The sequence below is a fragment of the Simochromis diagramma genome, unplaced genomic scaffold (genome assembly GCF_900408965.1).
Source record: "Simochromis diagramma unplaced genomic scaffold, fSimDia1.1 OVJJ01000596.1, whole genome shotgun sequence".
NCBI lineage: Eukaryota > Metazoa > Chordata > Actinopteri > Cichliformes > Cichlidae > Simochromis > Simochromis diagramma.
The window spans coordinates 16,950,660-16,973,879 of NW_024387245.1; the positions used below are offsets into that span (position 1 = coordinate 16,950,660).

Sequence of the window (23,220 nt, forward strand, 5' to 3'; positions counted from 1 at the left end):
CAGTGCAAAATGTGTGTTTGACAGGGGAATTAACATGCATTCAGTAGATGAACAGAATAAATATTTCTGATTGGTCTGCACTGTGCCGATGTTCCACATTAGAAAACTGATACATATTTTAATGTATTTAATGTATTTATTGTAAGTTGTAGAAGTAAATCTAGCCATTTTCTTAACAACTGATCCAACTTCAGATTGTAGGCAAGCCACCAGGCTATTGCAGGGCTAACACAGAGACACAAACAACCATTCACACTTGCATTCACACATATGGCCAATTTAGAATTACCGGTTAAACTAACGTGTATGTTTTTGGACTATGAGAGTATCCAGAGTTTTCAGACTGAACCTGAGCAGACACAGGGAAAACATCAAACTCCCCACAGAACAGCCCAAGCTGGACTCAAACCCAGGACATTCTTGCTATAACACATTGCTAACCACTTCTCAGAAGCAACAGAAAACCAACTTCCAAATTTACAACATTGTTTTTTTTTTTCCAGCCCTGTGACCAAGTCCTCAGAGGTTTATCAGTCCATATTGCGCAGAGGACAATAACATAAAAAATACCTTGGTTAACAAATAAATTTCAGATTCACCATTGTAACTATAGCTTTGGGATCTAATTTATTTACTTACTACTTTGTTGAGCCAGCTAATGCAAAGAAAACCTGTCTATTTTCAGCTTGCTTAGCAGTGTACCCTTCTGCAGTTGGGAAAGACAAAGTTTAGCTGTTAACATGATGGTGCCTCTTTTTCATGGTAGGTGCTCGAGTGTGCCAGCATGCACAACAGAAGGCCCCTGGAACTTTGCCAAAAAAGGCAGCCAAAATTCATGATAGTAACTAGAAATACTCTTGCTGTTGTGAAAAGTACAAATGTTCATCATTCTCTTCCTGAGCCCTAAACAGAAACATTTCTATTCTCTTACAGTTTCTACACATCATGGTGGGAATATTCTAGAGGGAATACTGTAATAAAGTTGAAATATTTAATGTCATGGTATTCTGGAAAATCCCAGAGTTCCCTTCAACAAGGGGCCAGCTGGTCAAGTCCAAAAGCTGATTATTTGGGGAACTGGGTGATAATACTGTATGTGTGTGCATGAATCTTTGTGTTGGGGTTAAAATGCACAGTAATGTCGTGTTTGTATATAACGTGCATGCATTTAGTTATAAACTTTTTATGGTTACACCCTGGAAAAACACATCAACATTATATGTCCTTCATATTAGTAATATGGCGAGAATAAAAGAAATCACTGCAATTATATGACTGCATGTTCATATGGGTAAAAGGCATTTGGTTACATACGGACAGCTTAAAAGGTTGAAAAGCTTAGATTCTTTCCAACCGGATTACTGTAAATACTAGAAATATTATGTCAAATGGTCCAGCAGTAAATATGTACAAAAAAGAAGACATGCTAGAGTCAGCTATTTAGTTGTAAAGTGAGATCTTCTCAGCTGGAAGGCCAGGCCAGTCTCGACTCCCTAGACTTGCAACAAAGGTGTTTAATGTGTACTGTGCCAACAAGACGCTCACTGCAACAAATGTGTGTGTGCGTGTGTGTGCGTGTGTGTGCGTGTGTGTGCATGTGTGTGCGTGTGAGAGAGAGAGAGAGCGGAGGAGACAGGCAAACCTCTACAGTATTTACAGTGTGTGTGTGTGTGTGTGTGTTGCACTGACCCTCTCTGACCTTGCTTTCCCTTTCCCTCCCCTACTGTCATGAGTGAGCAGACACAAAATCACAGCTGACTATTCAGCCCCCAAGGTACCATCACATCTGATTGCACCAAACCACTGGTTTTGGAAAATGCTTCATGGTGCTCTACCATGTAGTGATAAAAAAGACATTCTGCCACCAATGAATAAAATGGGAAATGGTTGTGGTTTTCAGATGAATGGCATGCCTATTTATTTATTTGTTTTAGCATGTGTATTTACTAATATGTGTAATTTGAACTTACTGGCCATACTGTTATTAAAGAAACCTTCACAAGACATCAAAAGGACAATATCTGCAATTTGTTGTGAAGCAGTATTGTCTTTTTCTATATCTTTAACTGGCTATATATACATTTGCTAATAGGAAAAGCACAGATACTCAGACTCACATGGAGAGTTATTACTCTGCCATGCAGAGCCCAGCCTGTCACAGGCCGCAAAACAGCTCTGATGAACTGTACACTGCCTGCCTGGCACGAAATGGAAGACACACAGAGTCAACAAATGGATGGTGAACATAGTGGTGTATTTAGCAACTAAAAGGACAGAGCTAGTAGAGACCCACAAAACATAAATGTTGGAATGAATGCTGCATCCCCCAAAAGAAAAAAAATATATACAAATTCTTTTTTTTATTATTATTATTTTCATGGCTAATCTAATCTTGTTTGAGGATCTTAGTCTGAGTGCAGCTGTTGTATCCTCTAAACTGATACATCTGGAGAATGCCTACCACTTCCTGCATCGTCTATTTTAGGGAATTCCACCTGTCCATCCTCGCTTTTATATAACTCCATTATTGCTGACCTAAAAATATCTAAAAGTGAAACCTCACTCTTTCCACCCATTTACCAAACAGGCGTAGAACAACAAAAATGCATTCTCAACCAACAAAAATGAGAAGATTCATCTGATGGTAAGGCTCCTTGCGGGGTGAATTTTTCTTACACTTTCCTCCGCAGACCTTTTATAGAATTAAACCGACACCTCTAGGAGACAACAACAGTTTCTGGCATCCCAGAACCACCTCCACACCCGCTGTCACTGCTGATCAGACCCCTACACGTCTACAATACACTACCACCTTGGAATTACACCTACAGTTGCATTTGTGCTTGGCAAACAATTTTTTCACATATTTAAAAGGACGCAATATTTAAAATCCGAGGTTGTTCAGTTTCTGTAGCAAAAACAAAACGTGGGGCCCTGTGCGCCTATCAGCGAGGTCACTGAGTATCTTGATGTGTTTCCAAGTTGGGGTGAGAGAGAAATCAATACCTGTGTCTATCCATGTGTTATGTATGCATGCGTAGATCTGTGTGCATACACAAGGAATGTAGGAGGTGTCAGCAGGGTAACACATGTGAATAACACCACGAATTGCTTAGTGATTAAAGAATGTAATTTCACCACAGAGAACGAGAGAGAGGAAGAAAAAGTGAAAAGAAAAACACATACAGAAAACACAAATAAGTAACAGAGATAAAAATACAAAGAGATACGGCATTAATTGGTCTAAATGGATAAAGATAACAGAGAAAATGTAGAAGATGGTCACAAAGAAAAGGAAAGCTCACATTACAGAATCAACATACAACTTCTTAAAGTCTCACATTCAAAAATTATGAACTGATTTTAGACAGTTTGAGGAATTATAATCTTACAACACAGATTATAAGAAGCTAAAACTCAAATACACCAAAGCACATTTAACTGGAAAGCAAGACAATTGTACCGAGATGGCTGATGGTGCACTTTTTTTGTTTGTGTGTTTTTAGTTGGAGCAAATAAACTCAATAAAAAATATTATGAAAAATGAAAAAAGTATTTGGAGACTGTTCCAGTTTGTCTTAGTACACTGAATTGACATTAAAAGATAAGATAAAAGATAAAAGTAAACTGAAAGCCTTGAATTAAACCTCTTAAGAAAGAAGTCTTCATCTAGATGGGATAATCAGTGATTACACAATTAGTATACCTGTAGACTCATACTTTAGGTTTATGTAAAACTAAGTTGTATATTTCTATTAAAAATCAGGGTTACAAAGTAGAAATAAGAAGAAGACAGGGGTGAGAACCCATCAGTTAAAGAACCCTCAACATTGATGGATACAACATAGATGCATAGCTCTTTGTCAAGAACTGTGTTGCATGCCAAGCATGAAAAAAAATATAAAGTGTTAAAAATATTTTCTTCCGCCATCCAATCCAGAGTCAACGAGTGTGGGGGATCCTATCCCAGCTATCACAGGACTAGAAGCAGTCACTGGTCTAACACAGGGCTACCACAGAGCGAGACAGACAATCATTGTCAGCTGTCTGTAGCCTGAAAATGATCTATAAAGTCCACAAACCAAAGTGATTATATGAGACACAGGGGCTGGAAATGCTGCCCAGAGGCAATATTTATTGGAAATCCACATCCTGTTCACTACTACTATAGAAGATGTTAATACTACTACAATAACTGTATTACCAGTAAATTATCCTACTAAATAAGGGTTACTTTTGCTTTTACAGTCTGTTGTTCCCTGACGTGATACACCAGGAACTACTGAAAGATTATAAAGCAAACACTGCTGCAGCAGCAGTCAAATAATGCGTCTTTAAACATTCTCTCAGTAGTTAAAACGGCAGTTGTTGCGTTATAAAACATGTTGTCAAAAACTGAATACAAGCACTGATAACCCACATAACTGAAAGCAATGCAGCTGGACTGAAACAACGGGGATATGTTTTTTTTTTTCTTTTTAAAAACACCTCAAAGTACCTGCGCTCTGTTCTTTACAATCCAATTTTGTAGCAAGTCTCGATCGTGCAGAAACGCAGAGCAGGAGAGGGCAACTTAATACGAACGGTAAGTAATGCTTGTACGGTCAACAGAGGTAATGAGTGAGGGGTAATCGATTATTGGAGAAATGAGTTCAGCGGCAGTGGGGTTCACCTGTGGAGGGTCTGTGATTGGAGAGACTGAGCTTCACTCCGCCTCCCGACGCGCTGCCCGCCTTCCCAAAACCAGAGCGCACTCGGCTCCTCATTGCCTCCTTCTTGCCGCCGCATAACATGATCCCCATCTTTCTGAGCGGACGCATAACGCGACAGATGGTTTCACTACGCTTTCCCCTTCTGTTCTGACCGAAACTGCTGTTGTTTAAGAAAAAAATCTTGTTGCTGGTTTTGGGTTTTTTTGGATGCGCCATGCAATCTCGTTGGTGGAGTTGTGGCATTCGGTTGGTGACATGGACATGGGTTTGGAGCCTGGCATTGCTTGGAGCGTGGTGCATTCCCGCAAACGAAGGTAAACTAAAACAAGAAGGATTTAGGGTTACTGACAGCGCTGTTTGGTTAGGCTTTAACGGGCGCCGAAAATCGGTTAAAGGTCTGCTCGTACCACAGCTGGTGCCCAGACCATCGGTCTCAGACTCCTTGGCTGGTCTATTCGTTTCTGGAGCCGTTTGACGGCAGAAAGAGGTCGTATATAATATTAATACAAACAGATTATCTTTATGACAGCTGTGTGCCCCGTGTGTGCAATGACTCTGTGTTCCCAAACTGTAAAGGGTCGAATAAAAAAAGACCTTTGGACAGAACATGTCTCTTTCTGATAACCATTCCTCTGAGGACATGGCAGCGCCAACAGACGCACAGTGCGCTGCAAAAATCTCCGTATCACTCTTTAGCATTTTTGTCTTTAGCGTGTAAGGTGCTCACCATAGACTGGACGAAGAATGCAAATTCACATTTTTATTTTTGTATTTATTTATTTTCTCTCTCGGTAGTTACTGTAAAACGACTCTAAAATTAAATTGACCGCTTGGCTTCCCACTTATTAAAATGCTGACGTTTAGGTGTGACAATAACTTAATTTCCCTGAAAACTCATTTAGTTTGGGCTTGCCTTGTTCCTTTATAGGTTTGTTCATGTTTGGTTCTTTCAGCACTTATCATGTCAGATTAATCTGTGACCGCTCATAAATTTCCTCAGTTCCACAGTATATTGCAAAATACCTGCAATATTCTTATCATCTGAACAAATGCACACCTACACTGTCCTACTAAATGTGAAAAGTGGGCAACTGTAAAGTGGCATAAAATAAGGATAAATATTTGACAATGTAGGCACAAAAAACTGAGTAAGAAGTGTAAAATAGTCTGCCAAATACTGTTCCCACGCCATTGTCTGCATGAGCAGCATTTTAATAGCTCCAGATGAATACCATTGTTTGGAGCTATTAGACAGCATTATCCGGGAAAGAGAGCACATTCATCAAGCAGCATATTCTCCACATGGCAGATTTATTTGGTAAAAGTTTATATTCACCAAAGTTCTCAATATTTGGCCACAGGACACTCAGGGGTCCTGGAGCGTTTAGCAGGGCGTCATTGGCCAGCACATGAAAAGTTCACAAAGATTGTTTAGATTATATCTTTCTTTCTTTTCTTTCTTTTTTTATGAATCCAGGAAATCATGATGTTTCGTGTTCAATTTATGAATATATCCTTAATGTGATAAGGTGCACCACTACACTGTTCCATTAAATAATGAAAATATGTATGTGGTTAAAATACACCTACATTTATTCATCATTAGTATCAAAACCTGCTGTCAAAATACTTGAATACCCCCCCTTTTTTAAGCCAAAGCCTTTTTAAAGCCAAGCTTCAGGATGCAGTCAATGAAGTGAGTGAAGGGGAAATAAAAAAACATGCCAGCATTTGATCTTTCACATCTGGCATATACGCAGACATTTGTTTTCTTTGTTGTCTTCAACTATCAAGTTAAAACCTGTTCATCTCATTCTAATTTGCAGAGAAAAGATATTAAACTTTTACTTAACCAAACACCAGAAATAAAGCTGTTCAACACCCAGCCAGTCAAGAACCATTTACCAGAGGTTAACCATTTAAAACCAATGTTAGATTCATTTGACAGATATTTGCATTGCAAAGGATAATCACCATAGCACTGCATGCATAATTGGAGAGGTGAGTGAAGCCCATAATTAAACTAGCCTCTTCTCTCATTTGACTAATTAATTGTAATTAGTTTTAAAAAAAAATACAATTAAGGAATTTATTTTTTGCTTGTGTAGACAAATTTGAAAAATATTTGGGTATTTTGGCCACTTGCCCATCTCAGGTTTTGTTTTGAAAAAGAGGAAGTTCTTATCTGACAGCATGCTACTAACCTCATGTAAATGTTTGGTTTTCACTTATTCGCCAGTCTCACTAAGTACATTTAAATGACTTACTTACTAAATCAGGATGCAATTGTTCAAAAATAAAAATAAATAAAAAGGAAGTTGTGCACACATTACCATGTTGAAAATTCCGTCTCTTGAAACTAATCAGCTCATTTTTAAAAAAAACTAATGAAATTCAGAGTACATCCCAGAGCCTCACATCTGTTACATTATTACTGTGTTTGATTAATCATGATGTGTGACACGAGGAAGATATGGGGTTTTGGGAGCCTAAACGGATTTTAAAAGCTTTCACTTTACTTTTTGTTGGCTGTGGCATTGATCAAATGGAAATGGTGAATCTGGAGTAATTACACCAAATGGCTTGAAAGAAAGAATATTTGTCTGCCTCTCTCTGTGTGGGAGGAGAAAACAGACCATTAATCCCAGAGAACTCTGAGCTAACACGTAAATTGTCAAAATCAAACATCACAAGGTACACACAGGGAAAAAAGAAAAAAAGATGAGGGGACTGCATTAATTAAAATTGCACATTTCATATGGTAAAAGTAACAGGTAAGATATGGTTACACACGAGACTGTTAAAGATAACTTAGGTCAAGGAGTAAAACTGCATAGTTTCAGTGTAACTGAAAATAAATGTCCTTTGTCTAACAGCAACAACACTTAACTCGAGGAGGATTTTATCAGTATTTCCAATGTTAAAAATCCACACATCCTTCAAAGGATTTAAAATATGTATCCTTGAAGTAATGTCACTCAAGACTTTAAATCACTACATTCATTTAGCTGAGATGACTTTTAATAATAAGTGCTATAGATCATTGTCATAGCCGAGCTCTAACTTGTTAGGTGGTTTAATCCTTAGAGAGAACAAGAGAGGGAAAGAGGTAACATATCCCTTATGATCTAGTTCAGTATCACTTATCTCTTCTTTATGGCCTAATTAGTTGTCTAATCGCCTCCTAAGGACATCTTTTATTATTCTCTGTAGAACAGTGAAGACAGTAAGACAGGAGGTGTGTCTGCGTCTGTGTGTTTGTGTGGTGCTCGGGGTTGCAGAACGTCTGTGTCTGAGATATTGAGCAACGCTGCATACACCAGTACACCTTGTGATGCAGATTATTTATGGATGCCTATCATTTTGTTTACATTAGGGCAGGGTTCATGTGTAGTTTGGTTGTTTTATGACAGCACATGTAACTGTAAATGTTACACTCAACAGCTGGTCAGAAAGTCACCAATGTTTCTGAAATTGTGTTTTTGGATAGTTGGCTGATTTTTTTTTTTTTTTTTACATACATTAATGGTTGGTTTGTGTACATGTTACATGTGAAAACCTGTTTAGGTGGCTTTAAAGAACAGCAGAAGTTTTACCTTATCCAAGATTTTTAGGAGGTTAAGTCTTAAAGATTTGTTTTTACCAACCTGGCTAAGCTGTGATGGGTTAAAGAAAAATGTCTCCTAATGCATAGTGTGTCCACCAGTCCCCTGCTGGACTCAAATGCAATTTCTGTTTTTCACTTCCAATCTTATTTTTTGTTGTTCATCATCAGATTTCATGTTTACAACATAGATGCAAAAAGATTTCTTATGAAGTTAAACATGTGACAGAGCTTAACCAAAATAGAATAAAGGCTTCAATTTAGACATGAACTACTTAGTCATAAAAACAGGTAGAGAGACGCGGCAAGGAGAAGTATCCCCTTTGTCTGCTGTTGTAGGTAGATACAGATAATGTTTGCTTCAGTTAGCAATATTTTCTAATGTCTATCTCTTAATCTGCTTCAAGTATAAAAGCTTGTCTATGGGACACTTGGTTGGACTTTTCTTTTATTGTTTGAGTACACATTGTATCAAAGAAAGAACAAGCTAAATGTTATCGTAGAGGAGATAAAGAAAACTGAACTCCGCTTTAACAGAATATGAGCTCAGTTTATGACAGCATACGGTGTTGTAAACTGTGTCACATCATTAATATACTACGTGTTAACCTGCTTTGTTCTCACTCAGTCATGTGGCCACAATGATTTAGTCAGATTCTGCACCTGGGTGTTAACATCTGCCTATCTCAGCCACATGCAGTATGTTTATAATGAGAGCTTGGGTTCAGTAAACATCTAATATTTTCCAGATGTTGACATGTGCTTTTGTTGAGATAAAACTAACAAGCCACTAAAGAGAATTTTGTTTAGTGCCTCCAAATATGTCAAAAAACTGAGATGACAATTGCCTTCACGAGAGGCTCTTTTGTCAAGACCTGTTGTGCATTTGATGCGGAAGAAGCATGTGAAGGCACACACGCAACTTGCGAGATTCCGCTGTTACCAGTCTTGCACAAGAGTTGATGGAAACACACTTTAAGGATTTGAAGTGATCAAGTAATTGCACTTGACAGCTTTCAGCCGGGAAGCTGAGCAGGGAGGTTTTCTTTTTTTTAATGGATTAGTTTGAGTTTGAGTTGTGTTGCAGACACTGAATTGTGCGTACAAAGTTGTGTGGGAGTTTTTGGTTAGCAAGATCCCACATTCTCATTCACGCACACATTCTAATTCAATATATTTTATATGTGGAATTATTTTTGACAAATGAATGTGGATAGAAATCCTTTGACTTGGGCAAATATTTGCTCTGATGAATGAATCTGTAATAAGTATAATGTCTGGCTTCTATTTTCTTAAGCATTTCTTTGTGACTAAGGTGTCATCAGTTCTTAGCACATCCATTTGAGTCTATTCACCAATCAGGATTTGTGATGCAGCAAGCCCTGGCCTTCATTAGCTGAATATGTGTAAATCATTTTATCTTGGTGACTTGGTATAATAAGGGAGGGGTAAACAAAGTGAGGATTTACATTTCTTCTTCCTTTTACATTTCTAATGAATCAGCTTGTTGCTCATCTTTACTAACAATTCTTTGTATTCTCAACCTTCAACAGTAAACCTGCTGGATTCCCGCTCTGTGATGGGAGACCTGGGATGGGTGGCCTACCCTAAGAATGGGGTGAGTATACCTCTTTCTAAGATGTATCCAAAAAGGTGTTGATTTGTAAAAGTGTGGGTGAGATTAGACAAATACTAAATCTCCATTTTTACAGATGCTGCAGTCAGCTGTTAGCAATTATGATGTTTTTGATTCATGATTAGTGATCTTATTTTTCTTACCCATTAGGAAAGTAAACTCATTTGTGTGTAAATCAAAAGACACTTATAATTATAGTTTACACTGAAGCATACTGTAAGTTATTCTTTTGTTTTATCAAGGTGAAAGATCATTTTATTTCCAAGAACTTTCAGTTCATTATCAGGGTAAATTGAATTCATGAATAATATATCGAAAGTCACCATGGAATATTTTATTCTCAAGCCAGGAGTTGAATTTCCATTTCCAAGTATTCCCAAGGTGAAGGCTAATTAGAGAATGACTTACTAGACTTACTAAATTGTTATTTCATGGTATTATATAGTGTATTTTAATGAGGAAAAATGGTGCTTTAAAAATGATTAATGTCTTTTCGATTTTCAATACTACCTTAGAACATCAGACATTAAGCTACAACTGAGTCTGTCATACTTCCGTGAAAAATGGAAGTGTGGAACATCTGGGGGTTTACAGTGCCGTGGCTTATTTAAACAGAAATGTTTTGTGCATCGATTTGATCCACATTAAAAATCTCCTAGTGGCAAATCTTCTCTGAAAAGATGCAGCTATACACACCGTACCAATAGTGCTGACCATAGCATTTTCTTAGCTTTGAGTATTCAAATCACAGCCCACTCTGTGGCGGTACGTAGATGGGAAAGATAGTGCTGACAAAAGCAGCCGTATGTGCAATCATATTAATGAAGATTTCATTATGGCGTGCTAGTTTTTAACAGTACAGCTGCATAAATAACTACATTTAGGGGAGATGGAGAGAGGAAATAAAGGACTTCATTAGACAATCCAAGGATCCCTTAACAATGTCTTAATTAGTTGTTATGTTTATATTCAGCTGCTTTTTAAGACGACTCGTTTTGGGGGGTTGTCTAACAAAGACACACCAAACATGTCTTTATTTCCCAGTTGGCCATTATAACGTGTTCAGTGTTGGTACAACAGCACACTATTTGCAGTCTTGGACTTTTTTTCACACAAGCACACACTTTCACGCTTCAAATTTTGGCTAAATAAGAACTTGAAAAGGCACGAAAGTTATTTATTTAATGATTTTTTTAAGTCTCATGTTCCAGATGGCTTCATTTATTCCTGGTTTTCTCCTCTTCCCTTCATCCCCATCATTGCCTTTACTTCCATTCTTCCATGTCCCTGAACATGTGCAAGACTCCTCATCTCCAATTTCTTCTTATTCTTGTCCTCTACTTGCCTTTGACTCTTACTCTCTTCTCTTTGCTTCCTTTGGCATTGTTTTTTTTTTTTAAAATAAAGATTTGACAGTTTTTTAAACTTGAATTTAAACAAAAGGGATTAAAATAAGAGCTTTAAATGTGTCTTAAAATGTGATGGATGACCTTGAAAAACTTGGACAGATTTCAGAGAATGCAGTAACACTAAACACAGCATAATTACTGTAACAGATAAATGTCTTGAAGTAGGAGAGTGAAACACTCTAGTGATTTACATGGTAGCTTGAAATTGGATACTTGGAGTGGAAAATCATGAATACTGTGTTATAAAATCCTGTTTCTAAAAGCTGGTTTGTGTTTACGATGAGTTCCTTGAACTTTGTTGTTTAGAATTGTTGTTTCTTCACTTCTTTATCCACATCTTTTCTCTATACACAAGCTCAACATTAACCAAAGTTTAAAAAGACCTCTGGAAGTTGCTGTTTCTAATCTAATTTGGAAGTCTGAGTGGAAAAAAATCACCAGGCCTTGCTGGCTGGTACCCAGAGTTATTTTTGTTTATTGAGACTTGGATCTTTATTCTGGCAATGTGGAAAGAGAAGTAGGGAGAACTGGATATATAGAACGATAAAATGGGATTTTTCCAGATGAAGATGTGCATGAGAAGCATGAGAAACCAGTATTTCTTTGATCTCGAGAACAGAATGCTTTCATCTTAAACTATTTTTGATAGAGGAGAAAGTTCCAGAAATAAGGACAACAGCAATTGGAAATTGGAAATCTAAAAGGTAAAATATAGTAGCTTTATTTCTCATTGGGATGTAATCATAGGAAGAGAGCGGATGATAAGGCAATTATTGAACTTGTTGTGGTGTTGTGTGTTCATGTGAATGGGGGAAAGACCAAAACAGCCTTTTAAAACAGGCTGTAAACATGCTACTTTTTTCAGCTTATTTTACCCTAAATTCTATTAGGATTGACTTGAGGCCAAGCCTCATCTGGCCAGTAAAGAAACTGCAGTATTTGGTTTCATTTTTCAGCACCAGAGACTGACAATTGTTTGCACATGAAAAGACTGAGCAAGAAATGCTGTCGTAATTGAGGCTAAACATGGAGGAGTTTTGATTCATCAACATTTGAACTTTTTTTCAATGTTGATATCAACTGTATATCTCCCTATTGCCAGTGGAGGAGCATTTACTGATAGTTTGGATACGACTTTTATGTTTAATTAATTATGTTTAGATGTTTAGGGTCATATAATAAATTCTAGTTATGTGCTCTACATAAAAAAAGACCACCACGTACAGTGCTGTTCAAATATCTTGGGCCACCAATTCTTTATGTTTTGCTAGGAAAATGGGGAGTGTGTGCAGGGTTTTATTGAAATGTGCAAACATACATGCATTATATATAATGCAAAAGCAGAGTTTGTACAATTCTAATGAGCTGGAAAGTCAATATTTAGTATGACCACCTTTATTCTTCAATACAGCTTCAGGCAAGTTCCCTTGTAATTTCTTTAAGTAGTCTGCAAGAATAGTTCTTCTGGGTTCTTGAAGGACATTTTAAAAGTCCTCTCATGCTTTCCAGATAGTATTGATATTTCTTTGTTGATAATTCCTACACAATTTTGACAAGATCTCCAACACCGCTGGCAGAAATGCAGCCTCAAAATATGACAGAGTTCCACCAACACTCACTGTTGTACCTCTCTTCTGACCTCGTTCTTACGTGTTGACAGTGATTTGAGTCATTTTTTTATAATTTGGATTGATCACTCCATCAGACCCGTTTCTACTTAATTCAGCCCAGTTCCTTTGTAATTTAGCATTCTTCAACCTTTTCTCCCTGTTTCCCTTCCTTAAGAATGGCTTCTCTACAGCCACCCCCGGGAAGGGCCTTGTTCCATATTTCTTAAGGACTTTCAAATACTGTTCATCTGCTGTTGTTTCCTCTAGTTCTTGTTTTACTGTTACTATTTTATGCCTGTCAGACTGTGTTATTGTTGACATTTTTCATAGCTTTAACTAAATAAATTAGAAATTTGTGTGTTTTTGCAACAGGGTGCTTGTAAGAAAGTGTCTAAAGGTAGAATTTAAAGTTAATTCTTTGCTAAATGATCTGTTATGTGTGGACAAAACACTGGTCTATTCCTCCAGATAGGGACGTTTTTTGCCTGAATGATTCATAGGTGAGATTTAAGTGGCTAAAAAAACAACAACAACAAAAAAGATCTCTGACAGTGGTTAAATACAAGAACTGGACTGAAAATGTGTGAAAAGGTATCCATTTTCCAAAGAAAAACTTTCAGAAAGCCTGGAGAACAATTGCTCAAGACCACTTTAAAAAAATTACAAGAACCTCAGACTCCTTGGAAGCAAAATATAAAGGCAGGAGGGGTGGTTTCAGCTTTTTGAATAGGACTGTAACTTTGGCACATAATAATTAGAGAAACTGGCCAAGATATTTGTGGTATCCTCGACATAATTAACTGCTATTTAAGTATATTTATTACACCCAAAATTACTGATACCTTTTATAATTGGCTTGTTATAGTGACAAAATACTTCATTTGTTTATGTGTTTTGCAGTCTTATGAAATTATAAACAGCTTCAGTACTTGGAACTCTGAAGTTCATGATTCAGAACTTTTCAGTTTCTAACAACACGCTGTACAATTAATCTTTTACGTTTAACTGCTCACTGATTAGGTAATCAGTGAGTCATTCAACTCTACCATACAGTTTCATTTATGAGGTGAAATAAAAAAAAAGCAAAACCAGACTAAATTGATGTAATCACTGATTCCCTTGGCTGAACAGCCAGTTAGAGAGCTCTTTTTCATCAGCTGTATCCACTGATTCACTGTGCTCAATTGACCGAAGATAAAGACAGGCTAACGCCAAAAGTACCGAACAGACTTCAAGAACTGTGGCTGAGCACAGATGCTAAATGATATCCCAATGACAGCTTACAGCAGGCTTGTTTTGTGCAGCAGATTATATACTATTTAGCTGATTTTCTTTCCAGTTACAGTAGAAAGATGAAAGGAAGACAAGGTGAGTTAGAAAGAAAAGAAAGCGGACAAGTTGAAGTGAATGGGGAAGCCAAATAAGTGTTGCAGTGTTGCAAGAAAAACAAAGTAGTTTGAAAAAATTAGAGAGGTTAGCTGAAATCAGGGAAATATTGGAAGATGAGAAGTCAGAGGAGGAAGAAGGCAACCTGCATTCACTTTGTTAGACTTTAAGATTGTATAATTAAAGTAAGAATAAAGGACACAAAGGGAAAACAATGATAGACTTGGGTGAAAAAAAATAAATCAGGGGAATGAGAGAGGAGACTATAGATGGAAAGAGGTGGTGTGGGTGTGTGTGCGCGTGTGTGTGTGTGTGGGGAGTAGTGGCACTGGTAGTGTTAAGAAGAAAAAGGGCCAGTTCTATTACAGTGTCATGATGGTCAGCAGTAATGGGTGATAATAATAAGTTGGTCACAGCGTTGTAGACTTACAGCCGGAAAGGCACTCAGCACAACCACAGGGGGTCTTCAGACTAGATGTGACACACAAAAATACACATATAATAGTCCAAAAAACCCCAAAACCAAACACACACACTAATGAGGAGCTAGAAGGATGCCTATAGGGGAGTTGGGGTTTTTTTTAGTTTGGAGCAAAGTGGAGATGAAATGATACACAAATGAAAGAGATCTTAATCTCTTTAGACTGAGTGTTGGGACCATTTGCACTCCTACAGGAATAGCAGCTTTTCCAAATTGGCAAAAAAAATTCCAAGTCATGCAGATAGTTGTGCTTTAGTGTGACAAAGTAATGACATATATGTGCTTCTCAAAACCCTGCTGCTTGACAAAATATATTGTTGTTAGCTTTACTCAAAGCTTTGTGAAAATAGATTGAAAACCAATGTAACATAAAGTTGTCCTGATTGATGTAATTGGTCACAGTTGTTTCTGAGGTACTAGGATATTGCCTAAGTCTTCTGAAAAACATGACCTGGTAAATCCACTAGTTTACTGTCGGTGGGGATAGAAAATCATTCCCCTTTCACATCATGAAGAGGCAGTCTGCACACAAAGTTAGGTCTATGCACTGAATCGAGAGGTTATTTCTGGAGTGATTGAGAAGGAAGAAAGTAAAGTTGAAATAGATCTAGCATTAGGTGAGTTTATTGTGTGATTAACTTTTAGACTGACTGTTTCTACATTCCCTCACATTACGAATGTGGTTCTGCAACTGCAACCTTACTGCTGTGCTGTTCTGTGCACAGATCAAAGTGTGTTCCTCCAGTAGGTGCAACAAAAAAGTCTTAGAGCAGTCTGTTTCTACATCAGCGGCATTTTCTGGAAAGCCAAAGCATGAACCTTGGTAACATTTTGTTACTCATTTTAGTGGCTGTTTTCTTGTAAATGGGTTATGCTAAATAATTATTTGATTATTCACTTTAAAGTGTTAGCTCAAGTATCATATCCTATTTACATTAGTAATTTAACTCTATAAATACAGTTGAGCTACAAAGTGGGAGGACTCCCAATTGCAACAATGGCAACACCACTTCCAAGCACACATGCCGAACCAATTTGTTCAAGGCAGAGTGAGAGGAGGTCGTCTGTTCAACTCCCCGCTGGGATACCAATAATGACGCTGTGTGGCTCTGTGTGTGTGTGTGTGTATGTGTTAAGCTGTGTAAATCTCAGAGCAGGCTTGTGGATCTGTGCGATCTAACAAGTAAGAGGCTTAATGTCTGTACTGGGACTGACTGGGCTGAGGTCTGGTGGAGATGGGGACTGGCACACAATTAAAAACAGATATCTTTGAATAGTTTGCACTCCATATATGTGAAGACCCTCATTAGCATCATACACTCAAACCACCAATCAAGACCTAGGTCTAAGCCGAACTCAGGAACAAAGTTTAAATCCTCAAACAGCGTTTTAATAAATAGCATAAGATGATTCGCTTTCCAACAATTTCAGGAAGACTAAAAGTGAAATTGCTTGTTACAAAGATAAAGGTGCAAGACTATTAACACACTGCATGTGCACACAATATCTATAAATACTTAAATGTCTGCATCCATTATCAAATGATTCTGAAACTGAATAATTACAATCAGAAAACAAAAGAGACAAAACAAAAGAGACACACTTAATCAGGGAAAGTGTAAAAAAAAAAGACAGCTGGAGAACAAGACAGGGAGAAGAGAGCGAAAAGATAAAGACAGAGGGTTGTATACAATGGATCAGCAAGGATTGATTAATATGGGCTATTAAGCCATAACACCAGATCATAGTCTGGTCCCTCTGGCCATATTACAGTGACATGATGAAGCGCCTATATTAGTCATGAGAGAGGGCTAGTGATGCAGATAATAGCCATCTCCCACGAGACCTGCAGAGGGAATTAATGCTGCTGTCTGACACACGCACACATGCATGGATGCATATGCTCACACACACTTGAATGCTGACAAGGTAATTTGCATATATGCACATGCAGAAATGGATTCACACAGACACACACATTCTCCTTTAGAGATATGGTGCTACAGATGAACACACAGGTGCAGGTTAAATCCTCTTTTTTTTTTTTTGCTGACAAGAACGCCACCCCTCATTCATGGTAAATGCATATGTACCCTTTAACACGATCTCATTCCTTTCTCTCTATTGCAGTAGGAGGAAATGAGGTGGAAGTGATGAGGATTATTTTGCTATCTATACCTTGACACACACACACTAACATGCATGCACACACACACAAACACACCGTTAAAATTTCCACACCAGCGTTAATCCTTTCAGAAAAGCATTTTTGTTGCTCATTCTTAAAGTATTACCACGGTGTCAGATTCTCTGTATGAGTATAATTTCACATTTTTAAACAATACAGGCAACATACTAGAATTTACTGTTTACTTCTTTGTTATATTTAGAATTATAAGCATGCTTAATTAGACAAGTTTGTCCTAGTAGACTGAAAATGTTATGATGTAATACTGTAAGTGTGTTACTAAGGATGAGTTATGGTTTTGAAAAAAAAAAGTATTTTATACTTTATACATTTTGGTAATATTGTACTGTGTGTTTCACTCTTACATTTTTAGAATAAGATGGTACATTATTAATATTAATATTAAGTTTAAGTTTAAGACTAAACTGTAGTTGGGCTGACTGTTGGTAACTGTTAATGGATTAATTTAAAAAATCAGAATGCTAAAAACTACCGATATGAATTTGAGTTTTAAAATACGATTATCCCCACACACCTATTAAATTGATGTTGTGACTCTTTGGAGGTTCAAGCAGTGACCATAGTAAAGTAATATTCACACATTGATGCATTAGCTACTAAATATTCTTGTATATAACAAATTTAAAGCCATTTCATCAAAACATTTTTCTGTACTTTAAGCACGTTGTAAAATTGACTTTAGTGATGTTTTGAATGCAGGATGTGCATGGGAATATTAAGCATTTAATCATTTGAAAGGAACAAGGTCTTTCCACTAATATTTTGGGGTTTTTTTTCTTTTTCAGTGGGAGGAGATTGGGGAAGTAGACGAGAACTATGCTCCCATCCACACCTACCAAGTATGCCGTGTGATGGAGCAAAACCAGAACAACTGGCTCCACACCAACTGGATCCTGACTGAGGGTGCCCAGCGGGTATTTATTGAGCTCAAGTTCACCCTGAGAGACTGCAACAGCCTGCCAGGGGGTGTCGGGACCTGCAAGGAGACTTTTAATATGTATTACTATGAAACAGATGGGGACGAAGAAGAGATGGAGGAAGGAGAGATGAGAGATGGTACCGGGATGACAGAAGAGGAAGACAGGGCAATGAAGGAGAGCAGGTACATCAAAATTGATACCATAGCAGCTGATGAGAGCTTCACTGAGCTGGACCTTGGGGATCGTGTGATGAAGCTTAACACTGAAGTCCGCGATTTAGGTCCTCTGACCCGGAAAGGCTTCTACTTGGCATTTCAGGATTTAGGGGCCTGCATTGCTTTAGTCTCAGTGAGGGTTTTCTACAAACGCTGCCCATTCTTGGTGAAGAGCTTGGCTGAGTTCCCTGACACAATCCCAGGCTCAGAAGCCTCGCAGCTGGTAGAGGTAGTGGGCCGCTGTGTCAATAACTCCCTGCCTTTATACGAGCCTCCCAGGATGCATTGCAGCACAGAGGGAGAGTGGCTGGTGCCCATTGGGAAGTGTGTTTGCCAGCCGGGATTTGAGGAAATCAACGGATCTTGTCAAGGTGAGAGGGTAAAGTTTGTTGTGAAATTGAGCTAATAAGATCATTTTGAATAAATCAGCAGCTTTTAAGATGATCGATTGAAGTTAAAGATCCAGTTTTTTAATCTGTCTAGTCGTCACATTTTTTGTTACCTTTTTAGGGCTGTGGGTGCACATACATGCTTGTTTGTTTTGGTTGCTGTCTTCATCCTGTGTGTATTTTCATATCCGTGCACATGTTTATTTTTAGTATAGTGTGCTTGAGTGTGTGCATGGATCTGTTTATTCTTTTAGTAAGAGTGCTTCTTACGCTGTTGCTGCGTGAGTCTGTGAGTGTTTCTTTCTAGCTTAGTGGAGGGTATTCCCCTGTGGCCTGCAGCACTTTGCTGCTCTCATACTGTTCTGCTCCAGCTCGTGCCCAAACATTCCCACCACTGACCTTAACTGCTATTTCCATGGGTACCTAGGGTCTATGTGTTTTTCTCTCCTTTCAACCTCTTCAGTCTTCCCCTACGCTGCCTTTAAATTACTCAATTATTTGCACGCTAAACTCCACTTATGCAACTGAGAGTAGCTCTGAACGGCATGGTGGACTTTAAGAAGAAATTTCAGAGAACATTCGTTTCAATGGCACAACGCTATGTGATACAGTAAAGTGAAATGTGTGATTTGGTCACTCTATGTGCTTTTTATTTTCACACAGTCTTCTCCCGAGTAAGTACCAGTCTCTAGTGATTAAATACATGATTTGTTTGTGAGCTACTGATGTGGAAGTTTTATTCTTTAGCTTTTCTGATTTAGATATGTGCATGTGGAAACTGGATTGAATGTTAAAGGAGGGTGATTGGCAGATGACAATATATGAAAGAGGTCTAATAGTAGGGTTTTTTTTTTCTTTCAGAACCAAAAGAGAACTAAGCTTTGATTAGTTCTCAATAATCAAATGGTAAAAAAGTGAACCATCTCTCCAGTAGCTCTACAGTAGCTCCACTTTGTCAGATATGAAATATCTGTGGGGAGATCATTAGGAAATAGCTGTCAGTAGGCCACTGGCCTGCCTGAAGTCATTCTCCCACAGACTGTACAGACAGCCAGACTACTGTTACGGTTACAGGCTGAGAAGGCAAAAAAAAAGAAAAAGTTCCAGAACAGCATTTTTGTGATCATGAATATTAAGAACCAATTACTGTCTCAGTATTATTAAAATAAAAGGATCATCTTTGAAGCTATACTGCTGTGTACTACTGCATGAATACTGACTGGAATGCACATGCAAAAGATAAAAGAATGGCTCTACAGTACTGTGATTACCACTCATTAGCTTGCCACCTAATTATACACAGCTAATTATGCTTTACAGACTTCTGCCATTTGATAACTTTTGATTTGACCACTTGTGTCAGCTGAAGCCTGGAGAATATTCAAAATTACTGTACACTGTAAGTACAGCAGTTTTCGCTGAAAAATGACGCAGACTTTTTGTGACTTCTTGTCCCTCGTTAACATATTTTACATGTTTTGATGCTTGGCTCAAGGACTTAAATTTTTTAACACCTACTTGCACATTTACTTCTGTTTTAGTTGTTGGTCACGCTAACGCTTTTAGTTTATTAAACAGACTGCAGCTGTGTTTTTGCATGCTAACAATGCTGCTGTTGGCATTCAAGTCGGTTCTAAAAACTTGATGGATTGTTAAATAATGATGTGAAGACTTGACTCAGGATCTGCTGAGTGGTGTAGTCTTGATTCCTTAGTACCGTCTATAGGCAAATATTAGCATGCTAACATGCTAAACTAAGAAAGAAACATTATAAGCCTTGGGCTAAACGGGCCCTCACCAAACATGAGCTTGTACTTTTTTTGTCTTGTGAGGTCTCTGGTACGAGGCCTGGCTACAAAGGGTTTGTCATCAAAGTGCTTTGCTGCACCTTATGCTGGAGGGAAGCTCCCAAACTTCTGTAGCCTTGTGCACTTTCTCTACATGCTATGCATATTCACATTCATCATTCTGCAAGTAAAACAAAATGCAAAACAAAGGAAAACTTTTTTGATGACTTTTTTAAAGTAACAGGACAGTGACATCATTACAGAGTATTAAAATACAAAAAAAAAAAAAAAAAAAAGAAAGAAATCTGTGAATTCCAAAAGGTTTCCACCCAAAATGGCTTGGCAAGCATATAACTGCAAAGGGATTTGCAAATGCATGAAGCTTGCCTGGACAGCACAAAAGATTAAAACTGTACTTCGGTGGTGTAGACTGAGCTATAAAGAGAAAAGTCAAAAAGCAGCACTCCCTTTGTGCACTTTTGTAAAGGGTTGTGAGGTGTTATTTTGATGTCACTGTAATAAAATCTGACCCTGCCTTGTCTTGCAGCTAACTCCCTCCACGGGCTCCTTCTTTCTGCCTTCTTGTGCCAGAACAAAGTTACAGGGTTTACCTGGTTTTCATGGTGTCTTTCCAAGCTCCAAGGAGTGTTCTGAATTCTTGGAAGATGAAGTTGTGTGATATGCAAATTTTTGCCATTAGTTAAACCTTCTGGAATAAAAACAAATCTCGGGAGCTCGCAGTAATATCATTTATCTCTTTTTTTCGCAAATTGTAGTCCATATTTACAGCAAGCTGAAGTGAAGTGAGTAGAAAAGATTCCTCACTATTAATTAGGCTACAGGGGGATGTTTTTCGTCTTTACAGTTTTGTATACAGATGAAACTGTTAGAGTGACACCCTTTGAAAATGTCTACAGAGAGAAACATGGCAGGGTTTCCTCAGTAGCAGGTTTGTAACCATATGTGTTCTCTGCCTTAGTAAACACTTTTTCATGTGTATTTCAGTCAGTCACATTGGAGTGCAAAGTGTTGATTTCTGTTTTTCAGACACTGAAAGAATTCCTGGACTCCATACTGCTAGAAGTCATATTTGGTGTCTTTTTATGGACAGCACAGGAGTAGTTTCTAGCTAAGAAATGGTTGTCCTACAGATCTGTTGAGCTGGATTTTTAGAACCTTAATTTTAATTGTATGCTCTTTCAGTGGATATGTGCTATTAAAAACGAACAGCACTTTTTAAAGAGAGATGCCTCATTGGTAAAAACTACATTTTATGTGTAGACAGTGAATCAATGGATTGAAGGTCAGAGGACACTACAGTGAGTGAGAAAATGTGTAAACCCTGGCTGTATTGGCAGTGTGTGTGCTGCTTAGTAGAGCATGATTTAATGTTGCCTTTGTGAATGTAGGACAAAACTCATTATGGACAGCTCGTCATCCTCCTTTTTGTCTTTATCTTTCTCGCCTCTCTTGCTTTATCCCATTCACACGTCCATTTTTTTCTCACTCCTTTGGTGTGTGTCTTTCTCTGTACCTTGGTTTGTCCATTACCCGGTCATTTTGCTCTTGCATTTCTTAAACCCTTCATATGTCTGCTTCTTTTTCTTCTTTGACTGCCTATCATTCATTGTTTCTCCATCCTACTTTTTTCTTTTTCAGGTTCTGCTATCCAGTGCATTTGCACTCTCCTGCTCTTGCAGCTGTCTTTGACTCTTCCCTCACTTTTTTCCTCAGTTTAAAAGATCTGCCTCTTTCACTATCAACACATCACACAACTGTCTTTACTCTACATCTGGGAGATATATACACACAGCACCCACACATATACTTTTCTCTCAAAAGTTCATCTCTATTTGTGGAAATAACCCAGTCACCAAACAATTGTAGCATGTAAAGGAGAATCTGAGCTCTTAGGGATTTATGAAAATGGTGCATCATCCCTGTGGAGCAGCAACTGTGTGGCCATGCACTGCTGGATTTGTTGCAGTTTATTTATTGTTCCATTCTGCTACTGTCCAACTTTGTGCTACGTTTGACAGCACACTTAATATCATTAAATTATGCATCATCGTGCATCATAAAATCCAGTTTTTTTGTTTTGCTTCTGCACAAAAAAATGAAAAATACATATAAATACATATATATATATATATGTATACACTCTATAAATAAATGTCTTGTAAAAGAACAAGTTTTGTCAGATACTCATACATATGGTATATCATAATAAATATGAATGTACATTCAGCCTTTTTGCTGCTATCCTGCAGCTTTGTAAGCCTAATAGGACTGAAGGGAGGAGGGCAGCACATCCATGGGTAGATGGTTTGATGGATAGACAGAGTGATGAGAAGAGTACAGAGAGAAGTGAAGGCAAAACAAGGGGACACAAGATAAATTGGAGATTTCTCACCACAGGGTGTGAGGGCATGGAGACAAAGAGATGGATGAGTGTTGTTCCAGGGGTGATGGGGATAGAGAATGGATAACTGTGGATAGAAATGGCAGATGGATGAAGAGAGAGAAAAGAAGGAAGAGGGTGTAGACTGACTTAGTCTTTGAAATGAGGCCTGTTTGATTGAATACTAGAGAGAATAGAAAGAAACACTGGAAGAATGCTTGAATTAAGGGTTAACTAAATAAGAGCTAAATAGAAAGGCAAATATATTAGCTTTGTCAGGACATGTCACACAAATCGGGTTAGTAAAATTAACATTTTCCTTTTTTACATCAACTCAGCCCTCAGATGGGTTAAGAATCAACCCAATTTATATTTAAATTATTTAGTCTACAAAATGTCAGAAAACAAAAATTACAAAAAAGTTACACAACCTTAGAGTCTGCGGTCTTGTTTACAAAAGA

The 23,220-nt window shown here is 37.9% G+C and overlaps 1 protein-coding gene across 3 annotated transcripts in view; it reads left to right on the top strand.

Moving 5' to 3' along the window:
• The first annotated feature begins 4,713 nt into the window (after positions 1 to 4,713).
• LOC120714183 (ephrin type-A receptor 5) overlaps positions 4,714 to 23,220 on the top strand; it is a 65,647-nt gene continuing 47,140 nt past the window's right edge. Inside the window, exons 1-3 of one of the 3 annotated variants that reach the window (XM_040000264.1) lie at positions 4,714 to 5,026; positions 9,870 to 9,934; positions 17,833 to 18,553. In XM_040000264.1, the coding sequence (XP_039856198.1) occupies positions 4,927 to 5,026; positions 9,870 to 9,934; positions 17,833 to 18,553 (886 nt within the window). In that variant the 5' untranslated portion in view covers positions 4,714 to 4,926. The remainder of the gene's footprint in view (positions 5,027 to 9,869; positions 9,935 to 17,832; positions 18,554 to 23,220) is intronic. The other 2 variants (XM_040000265.1, XM_040000263.1) reach the window with 2 other exon arrangements.